We start from the raw sequence: 20,636 nt of genomic DNA, 5'->3' as shown, positions 1-20,636 counted from the left end.
GTGGACAGGGGACCGGTGCCCCCTTCTGTCCTGTCCCCTCTTTGTCACTCACAAACTGTTAAGCTCCTAATGGGATTAAAAGGTTTAGGAAGCCAGCGTCTGCGAAGGCAGGCCTAGCAGGGGCTCTGCTGGGTCAGGGGTGACCCAGGACCCATGTTTTTGGGAGGGTCTCTCACTCTCTGGATACGATGGCACAGACTGAGGCCCGGGAGGGCTGTCGTGCCGGTTAGTGCCGGGGATGGTGTGGGGGGAGGCGCTACAGGCTGTTTTGGCAGCGTGGGGGGGGGGCGGCACGGGGAAGAGCAGGAGGACCAGAAAGAGGGGCAGCGTGGAGGCAGCTAGAGCAGGCGAAGTGAGATAGAGAAAGGCAAGCCCCCTCGGCAGTCATGCCTGCGTCTGACGCAGCCATGCCTCCTCTTCCCTGGGTGTTGGGGGGCGGGCGGTGTACCCTCCGCTGTAGGATGAGCCACAGCCCACTTGGGCTGCATGCAACAGGAGACAGCTCCATGGCAAGCCTGCCCCCCTCTCGGGGATGGGGGAGGCAGCCCTGATTCTCCCTCTGCACCCCCACCAGATCTTACTTCAGCTCCAGGAGACCGAGGCGCTGCAGACTCAGTATGAGCAGCTGGTGGCCGACCTGCTCCAATGGATCACAGAGAAGCAGATGCAGCTGGACGCCAGGGGTTTCCCGGACTCCCTGCCTGCCATGCGCCAGCTGCTGGCGGCCTTTGCCTGCTTCCGCACCCAGGAAAAGCCGCCCAGACTGCAGCAGCGGGGAGCCGCGGAGGCCCTGCTCTTCCGGCTGCAGACTGCTCTCCGGGCCCAGAACCGTAGGCCCTTCCTGCCTCCAGAGGGCCTGAGCCTGGCAGAGCTCTCCCAACGCTGGTCAGGGCTGGAGCGGGCAGAGGCGGCCCGGAGCCAGGCCCTGCAGCAGAGGCTACTAAAGCTAGAGCGACTGGAAACTCTGGCCGGGCGCTTCCAGCGCAAGGCAGCCCTCCGGGAGAGCTTCCTAAAGGATTCAGAGCAGGCTCTGGACCAGATGAGGGCCCCCCCAGCCAGCTCAGTCACCGTGGAGGCAGCCTCCCAGAGGCTGGGCATGCTGGAGGCCAGCATCCTGCCCCAGGAAGGACGTTTCCAGGCCCTGGCTGAGATTGCAGACATCCTCCGGCAGGAGCAGTATCACAGCTGGGCAGATGTGGTCTGCAGGTAAGCCTCAAGCATAGGAACCATTCTCACAAGCTAAGGCTTCCACACCCCTCCCTTACATTCCTGGTCTACTCTTGGCCATGGAGGAAACAGTGATTTAGATTTGCTCCCATGGATGCCTGATATTCACTACCAGTAATTCATCCCTTTAGGTAAAGAACTATCTCTTTTATGTGCATGCTCATGCTGGTACTGGGGCTTGAACTTGGGGCTTTTCAATCTCGTTTGGCTTTTTTGCTCAAGACTGACAGTCTACCACTTGAGCCCACACCTCCACTTCAAATGTGGATTTTTGGGTTTTTGGTTTTTGGCAGTACTGGTGATTGAACTCGGGGCCTCACACTTGATAATCAGGCACTCTATTACCTGCACCAAGCCTTCACTTCTGACTTTTTGCTTGTGAGAAGTAAGAATTTTGTGGGGGTTTTTGTTGTTGTTTGTTTTTTGCTGGTCCTAGGGCTTAAACTCAGGGTCTGGCCTCTGTCCCTTAGCCTGTCTGTACTCAAGGCTTGAGCCACAGCACCACTTCTGGCTTTTTCTGAATAGTTTATTGGAGATAAGGGTTTCACAGATGTTCCTGCCCAGGCTGGCTTTGAACTATCATCCTTAGATCTCAGCCTCCTGAGTAGCTAGAATTACAGTTGTGAGACACAGGCGCCCAGCTAGTAAGAGTCTTTTGGATTTGTCTGCCTGGGCTGGCTCCAAACTGTGATCCTTAGCTCTCAGCCCTGTGAGTTGCTGGGATTATACACATGAGCCACTGATGATGGGCTGCCTTGGTCGTTCTGAAGTGGGATCTCATACATGCTCAGGCACTGTGGGCTGCGATCCATCTACCTGTGCTCCCAGGAGGTGAGGATAGGCACACATAGCTGCGCCAAGCAGTTGGTTGAGATGGAGTTTCTTGAACTTCTTTTGTTCGGGATGGCCTCAAACTGAGATTTCCCCATCTCTGCCTCCCAAGAAGGTCCAGGGACATGGAATCTTCCAGGCCTTTCTTTTGGCTTCTCTGGCTTTTACCAAGGCAGGACAAACTGCTTTGGCCACACGAGGCCATTTATGTACTGGTCCTGCCACCAGACCCAGAAGTCGAACTCTACCACAGTGGCCAAATCACACCAGCAGCCGAGACACTGAAACAGCTTTCCTGCCCTGGCCTGCTGAGCCCCTTATCCCCCCTCTCCAGGCAGGAGGAGATCGCCCAGCGCTGGCACACCCTCCTTCAGAGTCTCCAGAAGCAAAGGAAGCAGATGTCAGGCACGCAGGCTGTTCTGAGCCTGCTTCAGGAGGTGGAGGCCGCCTCTGACCAGCTTGAGGAGCTGCAGGTGAGCACTGAGGAAGCCAGGGTAAGGTCTCGCGAGAGTCTTTCCCCAGCACCAGTGTTCACAGGAGCCATGCTCCCAGCAACACGAGGCCACGATGTCTACTGGTTTCTTGGCAGGTGGCAGCCAGCTCCACAGCCTGTGGGCAGCAGCTGGCAGAAGTAATGGAGCTGCTGCAGAGACATGACCTGTTAGAGGCACAGGTCTTGGCCTATGGGGCACATGTGAGCCATCTCGCCCATCAGATTTCAAAGCTGGACTCCTCCCTGGGTACCGGTGTGGAGATGCTTCAGGCTAAGGCCCAGGCACTTGACCACATCTATCAGAGCCTGGTGTCTCTCGTCAAGACCCGGTAAGCGCCTGCTCCAACTTTTCAACCTTTTTTTTTTTTGGTTGGTTGTGGGGCTTGAACTCGGGGCACTCACTGTACCTGAGCTCTTTTGCTCAAGGCTAGCACTCTACCACTTTGAGCCACGGCTTCACTTCCAGTGTCCAGGGGTTAATTGGAGATAAGAGTCTCATGGACTTTCTTACCTGGGCTGGCTTCTAACTGTGATCCTCAGATCTCAGCCTCCTGAGTTCCTGGAATTATAGACATGAGCCACCAGCACCCACCCTCCAACCTTCTCTGGATCTTTCTAGATACCCAAATTATTTTCTTCTCAGGCTAAAATACCACCACCTGGCAACTTCCTCTACCCTCAGCCTTAAGACTGAGTCCATTCAGGAAAAAGATGTAAGGGGCACATCAGATCCTAGTAGAGGAATCTCCACCACCACCACCCCCTTCCCTAGCAACTCAAGGCACCCTGGGTGACTCTTGTGGTCCTACAGGCGTATGCTGCTGGAGCAGAACCTGCAGCAGACAGAGTTCCTGCACCGCTGTGAGGAGGAGGAGGTCTGGTTGCACAACTGCAGGAGACAATTGGTGGAGAAAGCAAGCTTGGGCCGGGACCTCAGCCGGATCGCAGTGGCCCTGCAGAAACACAAGGTGCCCTACAGGTCATCCTGAGCTCCCTGCCGCTGCAGGCTGGAGCCCCAGCCCTTCTCCTTCCCCTCCCTCAGTGGGTCACCCCACCCCTCTGCTAGGTCCTGGAAGCGGAGCTGCACCACCACCAGGCCGTGTGTGCGGACCTCACGCAAAGGGGTCGCCACCTGAGCACCCAGGGGCCCACGAGGAATCCCGATCCCCGGGAGAGGGCGGAGACCGTGCGGCGAGCTTGGGAGCAGCTGTGGACGCGGGCGGCGGGGCGGGGCGCCTGGCTGCAAACAGCCCTGCAGGTGGCTCAGGTAGCCGTGGGCGGGGCACGTGGGCGGGGCTCGCGGGGGTGGGGCATGCAAACCGCTCTGCTCATTGGGCAGGAGGGGCAATGAGGGGCGGGGCCAGTTCTCAGACACGCCCCCTCGCTCAGTACCTGGCGGAAGCCGCCGAGGCTGCTTCGTGGCTGCTCCAGCAGCAGCGGGCCGTGCTGGGGGAGGCAGAGGCGGCGCAAGGCCAAGCGCAGGCCCCGCACGGCCAGGCAGAGGCTGAGGACCTGTTGCTGCGCCACCTGCGGCTGGAGCGCGGCGTGCGCGCCTTCGCGGCGGAGCTGCAGCGGCTGGATGAGCTGGCGCGGGCGGCCGCAGCCCGGGCATCGCTGACGGTGAGCGCCCCGGGACCGGACCCGGACGAACCCAGACCGAATGTGTGTCCCAGGCTCGGGGGCCTCTGAGCCACCTAGAGGGTGACAATCCACCTACGTGGCTCGTCCCCCAAATCTGCGGCCTGTCCTCAGCTCACCCAGCCCTGAAGACTGCAGTCCTGTCTGCCCACCTGAACCCAGTGCAGCAGGGCTTGGCTCACCGTTAGGGAGCAGATTCCTCCACACACAGCCCTTGAAGTTTGGCAGTGGCGGCCTTGCCTTTAGGAAGCAGCCGCGTGCTACACCACGGTCTTGCCGCCTTGCCCTGCAGCTTAGCTCCCCTACCCGCCTCCCTGAGGAGGGAGCTCCATGCCTGGGACGCCCCCTCCCCACTACCCCTTGCCCCCCCCTCAGATCTCCAGAGTGCCCAGGTACTCAGCCCCTGGCCACAGGGCCACAGGTTCTCATTGCAACTATAACCCCAGCACTGGGGAAGATGAGGTAAAAAGACAGTGAGTTTGAAGTCAACCTAAGCGACATAGAACAACAAACGAAAGTAGATGGACATGTGTCTTTGCAAATCAGGTAGCCAAGGCTCAGGTCCACTTTACTACCTAAAGATTCACAAGTATCCCTGCCAAAGAGGCCTCCTAGCACTTGTCCAGAGCTGTTCCCACCCCACCCCGTGTGCCTGTGGGCATCTGTAATCATGCCTATATTGTGTAACATATATGCTTTTAGTACAAAGTGCTTATTCTGGCTACTTCCTGTTCTGTGTGTCCTGCTTTCCCAGTTTTGTAATCGTGTGGATGAGTGAATGGGAGCTTCTTTACCCTAATGTGTCTTCTACTGATGCTGGCACAGACCAGGGCTCAGGCCTTGCCATTTTCACACCTGCTCTTCCTCTGATGCTGAGTGGGGAGGTGAAAACTGCTCCCTCTACTGGGGGTGGGGAGCCTCTAAAGCAGAGCCTTTGCCCCTCCATACAGGAAGATCCCTCAGAAGGCTGGGGCAAGATGAATGGAGACACAACTAGGAGACCCCTGCAGGAGACCCACACGCCAGCAGCACCAGACAGCCAGCGCTTGAGCGCCCAGGCCTCCAGAGGTACAAGGTCAAGTCCTGTGTGGGGTCTCCATAGGCATCACGAACGAGAGGGCTAAAGAGACTTTACTTTCTGGGGCATGAAAGGGCTCAGGGCAGAAATTAAGGGAGGCCAATTTGGACTTGGCAGAAAAAGGCACTAGGTTCGGGACATGGCTCAAGTGGTAGAATGCCTGCCTAGCAAGCACAAGGCCTTGAGGCACAAAAAGATGAGGGCTGGGTGACAGTGGCTCACGCCTGTAATCCTAGCTACTCAGAAGGCTGAGATCTGAGGATTGCAGTTCAAAGCCAGTCTGGGCAAGAAAGTCCATGAGACACTTATCTCCAATAAACCACCAGAAAACCAGAAATGGCACTGTGGCTCAAGTGGTAGAGCACTTGCCTTGAGCTGAAGAGCTCAGGAACAGCGCCCAGGCCAGAGTTCAAGCCACATGACTGAATAAAAAAGGGGGGGCTGGGAAAGTGGCTCAGTGGTAGAGCACTTGCCTTGCATGCATGAGGCCCTGGGTTCGATTCCTTAGCACCACATAAGCAGAAAAAGCTGGAAGTGGTGCTGTGGCTCAAGTGGTAGGGCGCTGGCCTTGAGCTGAAGAGCTGAGAGACAGTGCCCAGGCCCAGAGTTCAAGCCCACCACCAGCAAAAAAAAAAAAAAGGGATGAGGTGCTCATCCATCCCCAAGGAGGGGCAGCAGCCAGGGCTTCCCTACTTCTCTGTGCCCAGCTCTTGCCCACAGCCATCTTGCTGTTCCTTGGTAGGTCCTATTGGGGTCTTCTCCTAGTGCCCCAGATTGACCTGGCCTTCGTGCCCACCCTGGACACCTGTGGTACTGACTTTACATAACACACCCTGTGCTTGTCTGGACAGTGTCCTACCTACTCTGGGTCTTCAAGCCTTGCCTTCCTGAGAGGCTGAGCCCATGGATGGGAAGGTCCAGCCCTTGTCTTTCTAGCCCCCAAGGCTCCTCCCATGGGGTGGGACACAGGGAAACACTAACTCCTCAATTATATTCACCTGTCCATGTGGCAAGCCCCTGGATGGGAAGGAGCAGTCTCTGAGCAGCCCCCAGCCTGTGCTTCCGCTGCAGCGAGCCTCACCTGGCTCCCAGAGGTGGCCCTGGACACCTGGAAGCTGGAGGAACGGGTGGACTGTCAGGAAAAGATGCTCATCAGCCACAGCGGGGAGCAGAAGCCTCAGGTACAACCCCCTAACACCCCCCTGGCAGAGTTCCCGCCGCTTGGTGGGCCCTGGGTCTGAAGCGTGGTTCTCCATCTGCACAGGGGGTGGCTGCACTGAGCCTTCCAGGGGGAGGACATAGGATGGCTCCTCCGGTGGAGTCTGACCTTGACTTTGACCCTAACACCACACTCCAGACACAGGATCGCTTGAGACAGGACTATGAGGGCCTGTGCTCCCTGGCAGAGGTAAGGTTCTTTACTCAAGAAACATTCATTTAGTGTTTGTGGCTCACATCTGTAATCCCAGCTACTTGGGAAGCTGGACCAGTAGGACCACAGTTCAAAACCAGCCCAGCCATATACGTAAGACCCTTTTTTAACCAGTGACTGGGTGTGGAGGTCACTCCAGCTTCTTGTGGAGGCTGAGATCTGGAGGACCATGATTCCAAGCCAGCTCTGGCAGAAAGTTTACAAGAATCCATCTCAACAGATAGAACTTGGTCCTCGTGGGCACACATCTGTCACTCCAGCTACATCAGGAAGCTTAAAATAGTGTATAATAGCTCAGGCACACCCAGGCAAGAAGCAAGACCCTATCTCAAAAACAGTCCATAAAGGGCTGGAGGCGTAGCCTTCCTAACGAGCACAAGGCCCTGAGTCCAAACCCCAGCACCCCTAAAAAGCAAAACCGAATGTTCATAGTTGTCGTCTCAGCTATTCAGGAGACGGGGCTAGGAAGCTCTCTTGAGCTCAAGACTTGCATGCTCAGCAATGCTCAGTCTCAAAAGGGTTACAGTATGGCCTAGCATTGCATCACTTGCCTAACTGTGTGATGCCCCAGGGTGAGCCTCCTGTACTGCAGAGAGGGAAGTGGGGGGGGTGCAGATCATCAGGCCGCTTCCCTGGGCGAGGCCCTGTGTGGTGATCCCGGGGGCAGAGCGATGTGGGGCATGCTCCCTGCTCTGAGTGGCTGGCATCCGTCAGCAAGTGTTCAGTGGATGTGGTGAGTACGAGCACGAGAGGGGAGCCTAGGTTAGCCTGGGGGTTGGAAAGGCCTTTTGAAGCAACGGTGTGAGCGAGGAGCCGCGGGGAGCGGAGGGGGCGGTGCTGGGGCCGCTGGCTGAGCAGAGCCGAGCCCACGGGGACTGTGGAGGTGACAGGAGGGGTGTGTGCCAGCTATAAAGCTCTTTCTGCTGGGTCAAAGGACAGGACACCGAGCAGGGGCTTCTCTGGCCCTGGCCCGGCTGGGGCCTGGCGTGGACAGCAGAACAGGGAGCATCCTGCAGCGCCAGAGGCGCTCACGCCAGCCCCTCTCCACAGCGCCGCAGGACCCAGCTGGAGGAGGCAGTGGCCATGTTCGGCTTCTGCAGCTCCTATGGGGAGCTCCGGTCCTGGGTAGAGAAGCAGGCGGCCCTGCTGGGAACACTGCACCCCCGGGGCGACAACTTGGAGGCCATGCAACGCAAGTATGAGGTGCGAATTACTGGGCTCCCAGGAAGGTCTGGGGCGCTGTGCTCTCACCTCCCTCCCTCCATCCCCCCATGCCCCCACTGTTCACCGCCTTGCTCCATTCTGCATATTAACTATCTGAGGAGGGAACCAAGGTCTATGGCCCCCTCTGGAGCTAAGGACCCAAAGCCTGGCCATCCAGAGGCAGGTGGAATACGCCATCCCTTCACACCCCTGGGGAAAGGGAAGAGGAAGGCCCACCTCCCAGCCACCTGTGTCCGTCTCCCCAGAACTTCCTCGCTGCCCTTGCCACGGGCCAGGGCCGCCGGGCTGAGGTCAGCGGCTGTGCTGCGCAGCTGAAGCAGAGGTGTCCTGCAGCTGCCGCCAAAATCCAGCAGATGCAGGAGGACCTGAGCCAGAGGCAAGAATGAGGTTGCCACAGGTGGGTGGGTGGGGCAGGGCCTGGGCCTCGCGCCTCCTGCGATGTCCCATGGAGAGGTTGGACAGTGCCAGGGGACAGGAGAGGGCAGGGGACAGCCAGGTTGGCAGCATATCAAGGCCCTGGCAAAGGCCCCAGGTTGGATGTTGAGGATCCTGGTGACACAGATGGCCCTGTGCCCTCTGCCTAGGTGGGGGCAGCTGGAGGCGCTGAAGGAGGAGAGGCGTGTGCAGCTGGCACACTGCGCAGAGGCATGCGGCTTTCTGCAGGAGTGTGGCCCCATGCGTGCCCAGCTGCAAGACGTGATGCTGTGGCTGGAGACGCTGGAGCCAGCATGCACAGAGGACAGCCACGGCGCCCTACACCTGACCCAGCAGAAGATTCTGGTACTGGAGAGGAGGATCCAGAGCCTCCAAAGGTCCGACGGGACCTGGCACGGTGCTGGTGTGGGCAGGCGGTGGAGGTGAGAGGCGCTGAGCGGGGCGACGCGGGGAGGGAGGAATTGAGGGAGGAGAAGGGAGGGCCGGGCAGCAATGGAAGATGCCAGGGGACGGAAGCGCCACATGCTGGTGCTGCTCCTCGCAGGGGTGGGGCAGGCTTGGAGTTTGTTGCCACTTTCCAGACGGACACAGGCCCACGGTGCTGTCCCCTGGCCTGTGCCCCCCCCAGGGTGGCGGAGTCGGGCCCTGCAGAGTGCCAGTCGCTGCGGGAGCACGTGGAGGCGCTGCAGACGCTGCTGAAGCAGGTGCAGGCGCGAATGGCCCGGCGGGTCCAGGCCCAGGCGGAGGCTCGGGCGCAGCAGAGCTTCCTGCAGGACGGCCGTCAGCTTCTGCTGTGGACGCAGGGCCTCCAGGCCCGGCTGGGCAGCCAGGAGGAGCCGGGGGACCCGGGCTCGGCCCAGCGGCTGCTGAAGGCGCTTGGAGCCCTGCGAGAGGAGATGTGCCTGTGGCAGGAGAGGTCTGGCCTGAGGGGCTGGCGGGTGACCATCAAGGCAAAGCCTGGGGGATTGGGTGAGGTAGGAGGGTGGGAAGCATTGTGGTCGCCAGGGGAGTGGCCTAAGCTGATGTCTAGCTGGTACTTGGGGCAGGATTATAGGAGGTACCAGGCCCACTCAGCCAGGATGCCCGTCTTCTTCTAGAAGGGTCCTGGGACACTGGTTCTCTGGGGCTCTGTCCATCCTGGCATGGCCACTGCTGTTTGGGAGAGCCCATGGAGGCCCTGTGGTCTGGCTGCCCCTGCCATTCTGGATAATACAGACCCCCTGGATAGCTCAGGCCCCAGTGCAGAGCTCTGCTGTGAGGGGGGAGGAAGGCTGGGGAGGGGAGTCCGCTGCGCTTTGACCCCTGCCCATTGTCTCAGGCTGCAGCGGCTGGAAGTTCAGAGTCCCTCCATGGTAACCATGGACTCCCCCTACTCCCAAGAAGTGGCCAGTGTGGTGAGGCTCCTGGGCCAGCACAGCCGGGAGCTGAAGGCCGTGTGGGAGCAGAGCCAGCAGCGGCTGCAGGAGGTTCTGGAGCTGCAGAGGTTTGGCAAAGAAGTGGATCGTTTCACCGCCACCTGTGCCAGCCTGGATGCCTTCCTGTGCCTGGACAGCCTGGGGGTATGAGTGTCGCTCTGCTCTCACCACTAGAGGGCGCTCACCTGCTCCCCGGAGCAGGCCCTGTGATGGATGTGGACAGGGTGAGATGGTACTGACCTCGTCCTCTAGAGTGACCTCAGGTCTCTGCACCCAGGAGGATGTGAGGGAGGCCCAGCGCCTGCTGCAGCAGCACCGGAGGCTTGAGTGGTCCCTGAGCGCCCTGGGACCTCGGGCGAAGGCCCTACGGACGTACGGCGAAAAGCTGGTTCAAAGCCCACACCCTGCTGGGTACAAGTGAGCCTGGCCCTCCGTCCTGCCTTTCCCCAACTGCACAGGGAGCGGCCTTGAGGCTGGGGGAGCAGGTTGGGAGAAGGCAGAGGGTCGGTCCTGGGGCTGGGGCACTCCTCCGAGCAGAGAGGAGCCAGCCCTCTCCCCGACCTTCCCTATAGGGTCAGAGAACAGCTGCAGAGTGCACAGGCGCAGTGGAGCCGACTTCAGGAGAGGAGTGAGCAGAGGAGGGAGCGGTTGCTGGCTTTGGAGCAGCTACAGGTGAGGGGCTCCCGGGGGACAGGTGACCCCGAGCTGATGACAGAGTCCAGGTCTCTCACCTAGCTCACTGTGCCCCTCCCACCCCATTCCCAGCATGCTTTAGGGCAGTGGCTCTGGTTTTTTGTGCAGGCCCAGAGCTGCTCCAGCCTGGCCTGGAGCACAGATCTCCCAGAGCAGGAGGCGGGATATGGGCGCAATGTCTCTGCCCCTATTTGGGGATCAGTATCCTCAGGCTCTGCCTCCCTTGTACCCCAGCATTGGCTTTGGGTCTTTTCCCCATGGGTGTCCCTGAAACCCTCTCTCTAGAGGTCAGGCCTGCCCCAGCCTCTCCCAGGGCCCGGGGACCCAGGCTGTGTGGTTGTCTGCAGGGATGGAAGCAGGATATTGCCGAGCTGGTGCTGTGGCTGGAGGACAAGGGGCTGGCGGCGGCGGATGGGCAGCCCCAAAGGCCGAGTGACGTTCTCCGAAAACTCAGATGGCATGAAGCGGCTGTGAGCGAGCTGCTGGCCACGCGCCAGCACGTGGAGCGCCTGCAGCAGGTGGCGTTGCTGGACAGGGTCGGGGAGGCTGAGTGTTCATGCGGCACGGCGGAGGAAGCCCTTCACACGCTGATGTCCCCTCACCCCCCTCCACTGCGCGGGGCAGCTCCAGAGCCTGCCCCTCCCCACAACAGAGCACTTCCTGCTTCTCCCTGATGCCTGCTCACCCCACTCTGCCTCCCCCATGAAGGGAATGTGGTTCAGTGGTAGAGTGTTTGCCTAGCATGCATGAAGCCCTGGGTTTGATTCCTCAGTACCACATACACAGAAAAGGCTGGAAGTAGTACTGGCTCAGGTAGTAGAGTGCTAGCTTTGGTGGGGGGTGCTGGGGGGGGAGGTGGGGAGAAGAAGCTCTGGGACAATGCTCAGGCCCTGAGTTCAAGCCCCAGGCATTAAAAAATAAGAGGCCGGGAGTCAGTAGCTCATACCTGTAATCCTAGCTACTCAGGAGGCTGAGATCTGAGGATCATGGTTCAAAGCCAGCCTGGGCAGGAAACTCTTATCTCCAAGAAACCACCCAGAGAATTGGAAGTGGTGCTGTGGCTCAAGTGGTAGAGCGCTTATCTTGAGCTGAAGAGCTGAGGGACAGCGCCCAGGTCCAGAGTTCAAGCTCCACGACTGACCAAAAAAATATAATAATAAGAGTACTTGTTCCTTGTCCCCAATGTCCCGGTTCTTTGTCTCCATTACAGACTGGGAGAGAGCTGTCATGCAGTATGCCGTATGCCAGGGAGGACATACAGACTCAGCTTGAGGGCTTGAGTCACCACTGGGAAGACGTGAACCACAAGATGGCTGCGCGTGGGGATGCGCTGCTGCAGGCCGGGCAGCAGGGACAGCTCCTGGGGCTCCTGCAGGTCTGCGGGGGCCGGGGGGGCAGAGGGGATGGAAGCTGGCCAGACTGAAAGGCAGGGAAGAATTAGGGTGTTCTGCTTCTAGAGCAGCCCCATGAAGACCTACAGCCTGTGGAGGCCTCCTGCCCACAGCTGGACACGGCTCTGTGTGTTCAGCATGTGGTGCACAGCTCCATTCCCTTGGAGAGAGAGGCATGACGAGACAGGGGCTGGCTGGTCACTGCGGGTTAACAATACGTCCCTGGTGAATTGGGTGCTGGGATCACTGCCGCCTTAATGGAGATCCTAATGCACCAGCCTCCCCCCACCCATGACCTTCCTTAGGATGTCACAGAGAAGATGGAGCAGCTGGAGGGGGCCCTGCAGAGTGCAGAGACCGGGCAGGACCTGTGTGCCAGCCGGAGTCTGCAGAAACGGCACCAGCAACTAGACAACAAGAACCAAGTGCTGGCCAGCAAGATGGAGGCCCTCATGTCCCAGGCCCATGCTGAGGTCAGCTCACAGTCCATCCTGGAAGAGACCCGGAAGTGCCACGAGAGGTATCTGTCCGACCGTCATACGTCCCTGCCCCTGTGTCAACCTGAGGGCCCAGGTGGTGGCACCTTGGGAAGGCCAAGGAGGTCAGAGGGCATCGAGGCAGGCTGAGCAGGCTGGAGGCGCTTCCTCTGTTCCCTGCCTGGGTCCTTGGCCGGGGTGAGGAAGGGACCAGGACTTTGTCCTTGCTGTCTTCCCACCCTCCCCTCTCTTCTCCGTCCGCGCAGGTTCCAGTCCCTGCAGGGCCGTCTGGCCGCCCGGCGCCTGCAGCTGCAGGCCGCGGTGCAGCTGCACCACTTCCACCAGCTCAGCCGCCTGGAGCTCACCTGGGTGGCCGAGCACCTGGCCAGCGCCAGCCCCGCCAGCTGCAGCCAGGGCTGGGAAGGTGCCCACAGCCTTCAACGTAAACACAAGGTGCTAGCCTGCTCTTCCCCCCAGCACCCCAATGTCATACCCCCAGATCTGCTGCTATTCAGGTTGTCCTGGCCCCTGAGTCCCTCTTCCTGTGTGTCTCCATTTCCACATCTTTGCCCCAGCTACTCTTAGCCGGGGCGAGGGTTGTAGCTCTGGCACATATGCTCCATGGCTAACCACGAGGCCGCTTCCGGTCACCCTGTTGCGTGGCAGGTGCTGCGGGCCGAGGTGACAGCGCACCGGGGGCAGGTGCACCGGGTCCTGGGCTTCGGCCAGAGCCTCGGAGCCCCCGGACACCCCCACGCCCAGCACGTCACGGAGCAGTGCCTGAAGCTGGAAGGCCGCTGGAGAGAGCTGGAGCAGGCATGTGAGGCTCAAGGCCACTGCCTGCAGCGGGCCGCCGCCTGCCAGCAGGTAGGCAGACAGCAGGGTCGGCAAGGGGCTGGGGTTGCCAGGGTGTGGTGATCACCATGTCCTCAGCAGGTGACAGGGTTCTGTCAGGCCAAGTCACTGAGGTGGCCACGCACGCTTCTTGCAGCGCTTTCTGCACATGTCAGAGCTGGAGGGCTGGGTGGAGGAGGCGCGGCCGCTGCTGAGCAGTCAGGACTACGGCACAGATGCCAGCGCCACCTGCAGGCTGATTTGGAAACACCAGGTATGGTACCCGGGCACCACCTGGGTGAACGTTGGGGTGGACGTGGGTGCTGGTGGCCCTAAGGACAAAGTTTGTCTCATCCTGCTTCTCAGAGGCACAGAGCCTGCCTGCTCTTTCTTCCTGAGGACTCCATCAGACCAAACCCACCACCCACCCGCTCCTGAGACTGAGCAGCTCAGTGAACCATCCGTAAAGGTCATGTCTGATGGCCTTCGTGTCCCCCACAGGGGACAAGCCTCTCCGCAGCCCCCGTGAGGGCCTCTGAGCCCCAGGCAACTTAAGTTGCCTCAAGGCTGTCTATCTCTTAGCTTAGCGTAAGCCTGTCCCTCTCTTCACTTCAATGCCAGGTCTCATATAAGGCCTTCTATGCCCTCCCTTCCTTGGGCCAGACTTCCCAGCCTTCATTCTTGATCAATAATGAGCCTGGCACTAGTGGCTCATGCCTGTAATCTTAGCTACTCAGGCTGGGATCTGAGAATTGCAGTTCAAAGCCATCCCCGGCAGGAAAGTCTACCACACTTTCATCTCCAGTTAACTACCAGAAAACAAAAACAAAAAACAGGAAGTGGAGCTGTGGCTCAAAGTGGTAGAGCAAAAGAGCTCAGGAGCAGCACCCAGGCCTGAGCTCAAGCCATACAACCAAATAATAATAATAATAATAATAATAAGCCCTCTGAGGGCAAAGACCATGTCTCTAATTTGTCACAAAATAAGCCCACATGGGGCTGGGAAGGTGGCTCAGTGGTAGAGCGCTGGCCTTGCATGCTTGAGGCCCTGGGTTCAATTCCTCAGCACCACGTAAGCAGAAAAAGCCGGAAGTGGTGCTGTGGCTCAAGTGGTAGAGCGCTAGCCTTGAGCTGAAAAGCTGAGGAAGAGCGCCCAGGCCCAGAGTTCAGGCCCCATGACCGGAAAAAAAAAAAGCCCACCAACAGTTCTGGGCAGGTGGGTGAAGGAGGGGGGGCAGGTGGATGAGCGCATAGAAGAGTGAGTTGAGGGGAGATGATGAGTAGACGTGCTACACGTGGATGGGTGGGGGGTGGACAGGTACAGAGGCTGCACGGTTGGTGGATGGGGAAGAGGTGAAGGGTCTCAGTCTGAGCCTGGCATGTGTCTTACGTTGGCAGGTGTTGCAGGAGGAGCTTGGTCTGCGCTGGAGTTCCATGCTGGAACTGGAGCAGAGTGCCCAGGGCCTGGCTGGCCCCGAGGCCTCTGAGCAGCTGGGCACCATGCAGAAGAGGCTCTGGGAGCAGCTACGGAATCTCCAGGAGTTGGCTGCCACCCGGTGAGGGACATTGTGACCCCTGTCATCAGGATACAAGGGCCCAGCCACAGCTGGCTGTCCCATACTGTGCCCGTAGACATCGCATCGGGAGGCTGGGTCTTCCCTGCGTGTTATTTGCATCTTTCCACAAATTCTTCAGTGAAGACCCACTGGGCAGGAGCCCGGCCCCGCTGCTGGCCCCTCCCACCCCCCCACTCCTCCACACCCCCCACCCCCGGCTCCTCGTTGCCTTCCTGTGTCTGCTGAATCCTGAGTCCCAGACTTCGACAAAAGCTACGAACAACCCCATCCTTCAGATCAGCCCCTAGAGACTGGCCAGCTGTGCCAGGGGGCGAGAACTCATCTCTGGGGACCTACTGGCTGTCGCTGCAGGGGCCTGGAGCTTGAGGGGACCCTGAGATTTCACGAGTTCATGAGCGAAGCGGCGGATCTGCAGGGCTGGCTAGACAGTCAGAAGCAGGTGGTCAGGGCAGGGGAGAGCCTGGCAGAGGACCCCGAGCGGTTGCAGGTAAGAGGCAGGGGCGGGGGGGAGCAGGGGGGGAGCAGGGGGGGGGACACGCGGAGGCAGATGGGGGAGGGCTGCTGGGGCGCCTCCCACGCGGCCTGCTCGAAGCCAGTGCCCCCCTTTCCCTTCTCAGCACCTCTGCACCGAGTTTGCCAAGTTTCAGTGCCAGGTGGAGGTGGGCGGCCGGCGCGTGGCCTCCTGCCGGCAGTGGGCGGAGGCTCTGCCCGAGCCCCGCACCCGCCAGACGCAGCAGGAGCTGCAGTGAGTGCCGGGCGGCAGGGGCTGGGCGGGGAGAGCCGTGGTCCGAGGGCCACTGGGCGCTGCCTGGGGCTGCTCCTAGGGAAACTGAGCCACCACAGGATGCAAGCTGTGATGCGAGGAAAGCAGGGTGGGAGCAAGGAGAGCGAATGGAGCCTCTGTGCTCAAGGCGTTTCTGATCGCAGCAAGATCAGAGAAACAGGAGCAAGAGCAAAGGAGCAGACTGAGCAGGGAAGGGAGGGGGCTGACGGGACCCCGGAGGAAGGGGAGTGGGGAGCTGGTGAATGGCTGGTCTCCCCCCTCCCCCACCCCGTCCTCCCCATGCAGGGCCTTGTGGTCGGAGCTGTGGGAGCTGACCCAGGCCCACGGCCGCCTGCTCCGAGAGGCCCAGACCACCCTCGGCCTACACAGGGATCTTCAGGAAGCCCTCACCCAGATCCAGGTGAGCGCCTTGGGGACGGGGTACCTTTCTAGAAGAGGGTCTGCCCCGATGCTGTTGTCACCCTCCAGCCCTGACCTTTGGCCGTCTCCTGAATCAGGACGCCGCCTCCAGCATGCCCTGCGATGACGACGTGGCCCAGGACCTGCGGGGTCTGGAGGCCCAGCTGCGGCAGCTCGAGGAGCTGGAGCGGGAGCTCGGGGAGCGGGAACAGCAGGTGAGCAGCTGGGCACACGGGGCCCTCTGGCCTGGCCGCCTGCCCGCCCAGATTCTCCTCCTGCGCGGCCACGGTGCAGGGCGTAGCCCAAGGCGGGCTGAGCACAGCTTGAGGGGTTCGCCCCCAGCCTCTTCCTCTCTCTCCTTCCTTGCAGCTGCAGGCTCTGCTGAAGGCTGGAGGCAGGGTGCAGAAGCGGGGCCTGGGGCCCGGGGCCCGTGCTGTGCAGCAGGGGCGGCAGGCGGTGATGCAGGCTTGGGACGCCTTACGGCAGCGCGTGCAGGCGCGCCGGGCCCAGCTGGAGCGCGCGCACCTCCTGCTCCATTTCCACACGGCGGTGAGGGCTCCTTCCGCGGTGGGCATTGTGGGTGTCCTCCAGGCGCATGCACTGATGAGGCTCCTCCAGGAGGGAAAAGTGTAGACAGGAAGGGGAAGAGCATGGACCCCCCCCTCCACCTTGGATGTCACTGTGGCTGCTCAGAGGCTGATCCCAGGGGGCGTGGCCTAGCAGGGGCTCCCCAAGTTTGGGTCAGCATCTGTGGGGTGTGAGGGGTTTCAGCACTGAGGAGTGAGAACAGCCTAGAAATGGGTCTAGAACACAGAGACCCACGTGTTCTAGACTAGCCTCTGGTTCCGGCAGCATCTGTCTAACATCTGTGAGCAGCCCTGTGTGCGAGGCGGAGCAGGGACGCCATGGCAGTCCTCTGGCTGTCAAGCCCAGCTGCAGGGGATGTGGGCCTGGCCCCTGACCCCAGCGTGGAGCAGGACAGTGGACCAGACAGAACTCTTGTCATGTACTTGCTGCCACTACCTTGTTCCTCTGAGCAAGGCGAAGCATGGCCGCTTGCGTCTGCTCCACTGAAAGCTGCTGGGGCCGGGCGCAGGCGCCTCGGGGAGGGTCTGACAGGGGCAGGGTTTGCAGACCTGGGCTCCTCGCCGGCATCCCTGCCCCGGGCAGCTGGGAGGCTTGATGTGTGCATGTGCTCAGTTGTCCTGCAGTCCCAGGGTCCCCGCCAGCAGCCCAGCCTCACCCAGCTCCCCGTGTTCTCCTGGGATCAGGTGCAGGACTACATCTCCTGGGCGGCCAGCCTGCGCGGAGAGCTGCAGATGGAGGACGAATCCCCGGAGCCCCGCCCTGCCCCACCCAGCCTTAGCGCCCTCCAGTGGCTTCAGGCGGAACTGCAGGCCCGGGAGGCCCTTCGGCAGCAGGCCACCCAGCTGGGCCAGCAGGCACTGCTGGCTGCGGGGGCGCCCACCGAGGAGGTGGGGTTCCTCTCCCGGCGTCCGCCCTGCATGGCCCCCTGGCTCTCCTCAATCATTCCCATCTCGGCGCCACACCACTCCTGGAACCCCATGTGCCCATCCCCAGGTTCAGGCCGGGCTGCGCACCCTGCAGGATGAGCATGAGGCCTGGGTGCAGGAGCGGGAGCGGCTGCGGGCTGCGCTGCGGGAGCAGCAACTTCTCCAGCAGTGCAGCCGCCTGGAGAAGATCCTGACGGCCCAAGAGGCAGGTCCCCGGCACCCTACCGCACCCCAAACCCAGCTGCCTGCCCCTCTCCTGGGCTTCCTCCCCTCCTCCCTTTTGGTCTTTGGCACATGGGGCGCAGAGGCCAGCACACAGCTCCCTGTGTGTCTACCAACCCTCAGACCAGGCCCACAGCCTCTGCCCCCTACTCCACAGCCCCCGGGGACCCGGCCAGAGGCTGGCACTACCCCCTACGTCGTGAAGAGGCCACCATGTCACTGAACCCCCTGTTCCTCCAGCCCCACCCCAAGCCTCTCGCTTCCCCCAGATGCCTCAGCAGTGCTTGGGGGTGCGGATGGGGGCAGCCACGGTGGCCTCTAACTTTTCAGGCAGCCCTGAAATCCAGTGCCCTCGGGAGCTCAGTGGAAGAGGTGGAGTGGCTGATCCACAAGCATGGAATCTTCCAGAAGGTGTTCGCCGCCCAAGATGAGAAGGTGATGGGCTCAGGGGGTCCGGGGCGTGGTCGGCACTGGGGTGGGGGGCACAGGGTGTTCGGCTCTGTGGTGTCCCGCAGTTCTGGCTCCCTGGCGTGCGGGCGGAGGGAGAGGCCAAGCTGGTGGAGGAGCGGGAGCTGAGGCTGAGTCTCTGCCCCACAGGTGGCGGCTCTGCGGGAGCAGCTGGAGGCGCTGCGGGGCCCGCGGGGGCAGCGCGCGCTTCACGCCGTGCTGGAGCGCGGGGCCCTGGTGCGGGAGTGGGCGGCACGGCGCGGGGCGGCCCTGCACGAGGCGCGGCTGCTGGCCGCCTTCACCAGCGCTGCCAGCCAGGTCAGGGGCGCCCTCCCCCTCCCCTCCCCCGGCCCCCACCCTCACCCCCACCCCCACCCTCACTTTGACACCACCACTCATGAGTGAGACCAGGGTCTGCAGAGATGAACGGCTGCGTCCAGCCAGTGCTGTGGACCCCATATGTTTCCTGGGCACTAGCAAGACCCGGGGCCCAGGAGGAGGAGACCCCCCCCCCGCAAGACCCCAGCCCCTCCACTTCCTGTGCCCGACTGGGCCCTTCCTGTCCTGCCCCCGGGGTGGGGGGGCACGGCCGGGCTGGGGCAGCGCTGGGCGGTGTGTCCCCCAGGCCGAGGAGTGGATCACGGAGCGAGTGCAGCGGCTGGGCGAATGGCATCCCCCAGAGCACCTGAGAGCCCATGGCACGCACTGGCGGCGGCACCAGGCCTTCAAGGCTGAGGTGGAGGCGCACGCGCAAGTCCTCACCTCAGTGGTCCAGGTAATCCCAGCCCCACCCCCGCCGCGCCCCCCACTTGGCCTGCAATCTGTGCGGGCTTGAGGATGGCCCGGGAGGGATGGACGAGGCTCCGGCCGGCTTCCAGCAGGGCGAGGCTGTCCTGGCGCTGCGTGAGCCTCCAGGCGACCCGAGCCGGCAGCTGCAGGCCCTGCGGCAGCTCTGGGAGAAGCTGGGGCAGGCAGTGGCCCGCAGGGACCAGCAGCTGGAAGACAAGCGGAAGTTTCTAGAGTTCCTGCACCAAGTAGAGCTTGCAGAGGCCTGGATCCAGGAGAAGGTGGGAGTCTAGCTGGGCGGGGGGCGGGGGGCAGGGAGATGGGGAAGGAAGCTGCACCCTGGCCAGCGCTCCGAGCAACCCCCTCCTTTCCTGGGCCTGCACAGGAGGCGATGGTGAACGTCCGAGACCTGGGCCGGGACCCCGAGCACTGCCTGCAGCTCTGCAGGCGGCTTCATCAACTCCAGGAGGCCGTGGTGGCCAGGGTGAGGAGCCCTCGGGAAATCCACTCAGCGGCCACGTGCTCACTGCAGAGCAGGGCGGGCCCAGCCGCTTTACCGCCCACAGCTTAGGCTGCCAGAGCCCTGATTTCTGTGCTCTGCTATGGGAATGGCGCCTTGCTCCGAGCTCGGGGCAGGTGCGTGCTGGTCTTCGTGGCTGCGGGGAAGCTCCGGAGACGCCCAGCCTGTCTGCTGGGCTGGCTTCACTGTCGCGCTTGGCTATGGTAGATGTCGCTGTGCGTGCAGGCTTCTGCACTACTTTTGCAGTTTCCTGTGTGCCTATTTAAAAGCTTCTTAGAAAGCTGCCTCTTGCTGGGTGCCAGCGGCTCACGCCTGTCATCCTAGCTACTCAGAAGGCTGAGATCTGAGGATCACAGTTCAAAGCCAGCCTGGGCTGGAAAGTCTGTGAGACTCTTATCTCCAATAAGCCACCTGAAAACCAGAAGTGGCACTGTGGCTCAAGTGGTAGAGTGCTTGCCTTGAGCTGAAGAGCACAGGGACAGCGCCCAGGCCCAGAGTCCACAAGGCATAAATTCCCATATCTCATCTTGGTACAGAGAACAGAAATTTGGGGACCATATGTGGCCAGGTGATAAGTGTGGGTGATTTGGGTGAAAGGCTTCCGTGCTAAATTCGGCCTCCATCCCCACTCGCAGAGGGTTCACAGCTGCTCCAGCAGGAGGGGCTGAGACCTGGCCTGGCCACGGCCTTCACGTGCACCCTTTCCCCGCAGCGCACAGCGGGCCACGCGTACACAAGGCGCATCGAGGACTTGTCGCTGCAGCTCGGGAACCGGGACCCCGAGGAAGTGAGGATCGTGTGCCAGAGGCAGCGGCAGCTCAGCGACAGGCCAGTCCCCAACCGGGCAGGGCAATGGGGCCGGGAGAGGCAGAGCCCCCCCGGCCCCCAACTCCCAGGTTCACAGCCACCCTTCTGGGGCTAGGTGGACCAGTTTCCATGGTAACCTGCGTCAGTACCAGCAGCAGCTGGAAGGCGCCCTGGAGATGCACGCCCTGTCCCGGGAACTGGACGGGGTCATGGAGAGGATTGGGGAAAAAGTAAGTGGCGAGGGGTCCCCTGCGCGTGCGTATCCCGGGACTGCCACCAGCAGGTCACCTCTGCTCACGAGCTGGGGCTCAGGCCCCGTTGGGTCTCCCCGACTCTCCTGAGACATCGGCAGCTGACACAGCTTGCAGGCTGCGCCCCCCCCCCCCCCCCCGTGTCTCCCCTGTCCTGAGAGC

The 20,636-nt window shown here is 61.4% G+C and overlaps 1 protein-coding gene across 1 annotated transcript in view; it reads left to right on the top strand.

Moving 5' to 3' along the window:
• Nucleotides 1-20,636, top strand: part of Sptbn5 (spectrin beta, non-erythrocytic 5) — a 33,961-nt gene that overhangs the window by 4,551 nt on the left and 8,774 nt on the right. Inside the window, exons 6-42 of the mRNA XM_070005688.1 lie at nt 575-1,206; nt 2,393-2,531; nt 2,648-2,880; nt 3,363-3,519; nt 3,618-3,818; nt 3,941-4,213; nt 5,140-5,257; nt 6,339-6,448; nt 6,532-6,675; nt 7,750-7,902; nt 8,169-8,299; nt 8,508-8,735; nt 8,987-9,274; nt 9,677-9,917; nt 10,051-10,190; nt 10,346-10,445; nt 10,814-10,984; nt 11,677-11,841; nt 12,163-12,377; nt 12,600-12,786; nt 13,000-13,200; nt 13,325-13,441; nt 14,566-14,723; nt 15,096-15,231; nt 15,362-15,489; nt 15,814-15,928; nt 16,026-16,142; nt 16,297-16,476; nt 17,199-17,402; nt 17,509-17,650; nt 17,998-18,098; nt 18,261-18,428; nt 18,736-18,885; nt 18,989-19,177; nt 19,282-19,371; nt 20,129-20,244; nt 20,339-20,453. Coding sequence (XP_069861789.1) covers nt 575-1,206; nt 2,393-2,531; nt 2,648-2,880; nt 3,363-3,519; nt 3,618-3,818; nt 3,941-4,213; nt 5,140-5,257; nt 6,339-6,448; nt 6,532-6,675; nt 7,750-7,902; nt 8,169-8,299; nt 8,508-8,735; nt 8,987-9,274; nt 9,677-9,917; nt 10,051-10,190; nt 10,346-10,445; nt 10,814-10,984; nt 11,677-11,841; nt 12,163-12,377; nt 12,600-12,786; nt 13,000-13,200; nt 13,325-13,441; nt 14,566-14,723; nt 15,096-15,231; nt 15,362-15,489; nt 15,814-15,928; nt 16,026-16,142; nt 16,297-16,476; nt 17,199-17,402; nt 17,509-17,650; nt 17,998-18,098; nt 18,261-18,428; nt 18,736-18,885; nt 18,989-19,177; nt 19,282-19,371; nt 20,129-20,244; nt 20,339-20,453 — 6,453 coding nt within the window. The remainder of the gene's footprint in view (nt 1-574; nt 1,207-2,392; nt 2,532-2,647; nt 2,881-3,362; nt 3,520-3,617; nt 3,819-3,940; nt 4,214-5,139; nt 5,258-6,338; nt 6,449-6,531; nt 6,676-7,749; nt 7,903-8,168; nt 8,300-8,507; nt 8,736-8,986; nt 9,275-9,676; nt 9,918-10,050; nt 10,191-10,345; nt 10,446-10,813; nt 10,985-11,676; nt 11,842-12,162; nt 12,378-12,599; nt 12,787-12,999; nt 13,201-13,324; nt 13,442-14,565; nt 14,724-15,095; nt 15,232-15,361; nt 15,490-15,813; nt 15,929-16,025; nt 16,143-16,296; nt 16,477-17,198; nt 17,403-17,508; nt 17,651-17,997; nt 18,099-18,260; nt 18,429-18,735; nt 18,886-18,988; nt 19,178-19,281; nt 19,372-20,128; nt 20,245-20,338; nt 20,454-20,636) is intronic.

Source organism: Dipodomys merriami, unplaced genomic scaffold, assembly GCF_024711535.1.
Source record: "Dipodomys merriami isolate MVZ:Mamm:240054 unplaced genomic scaffold, mDipMer1.0.p SCAF_69, whole genome shotgun sequence".
Taxonomy (NCBI): Eukaryota; Metazoa; Chordata; class Mammalia; order Rodentia; family Heteromyidae; genus Dipodomys; species Dipodomys merriami.
Note: the sequence above shows the minus strand (reverse complement) of the source record. Positions and strands in the feature narration are given on the sequence as shown.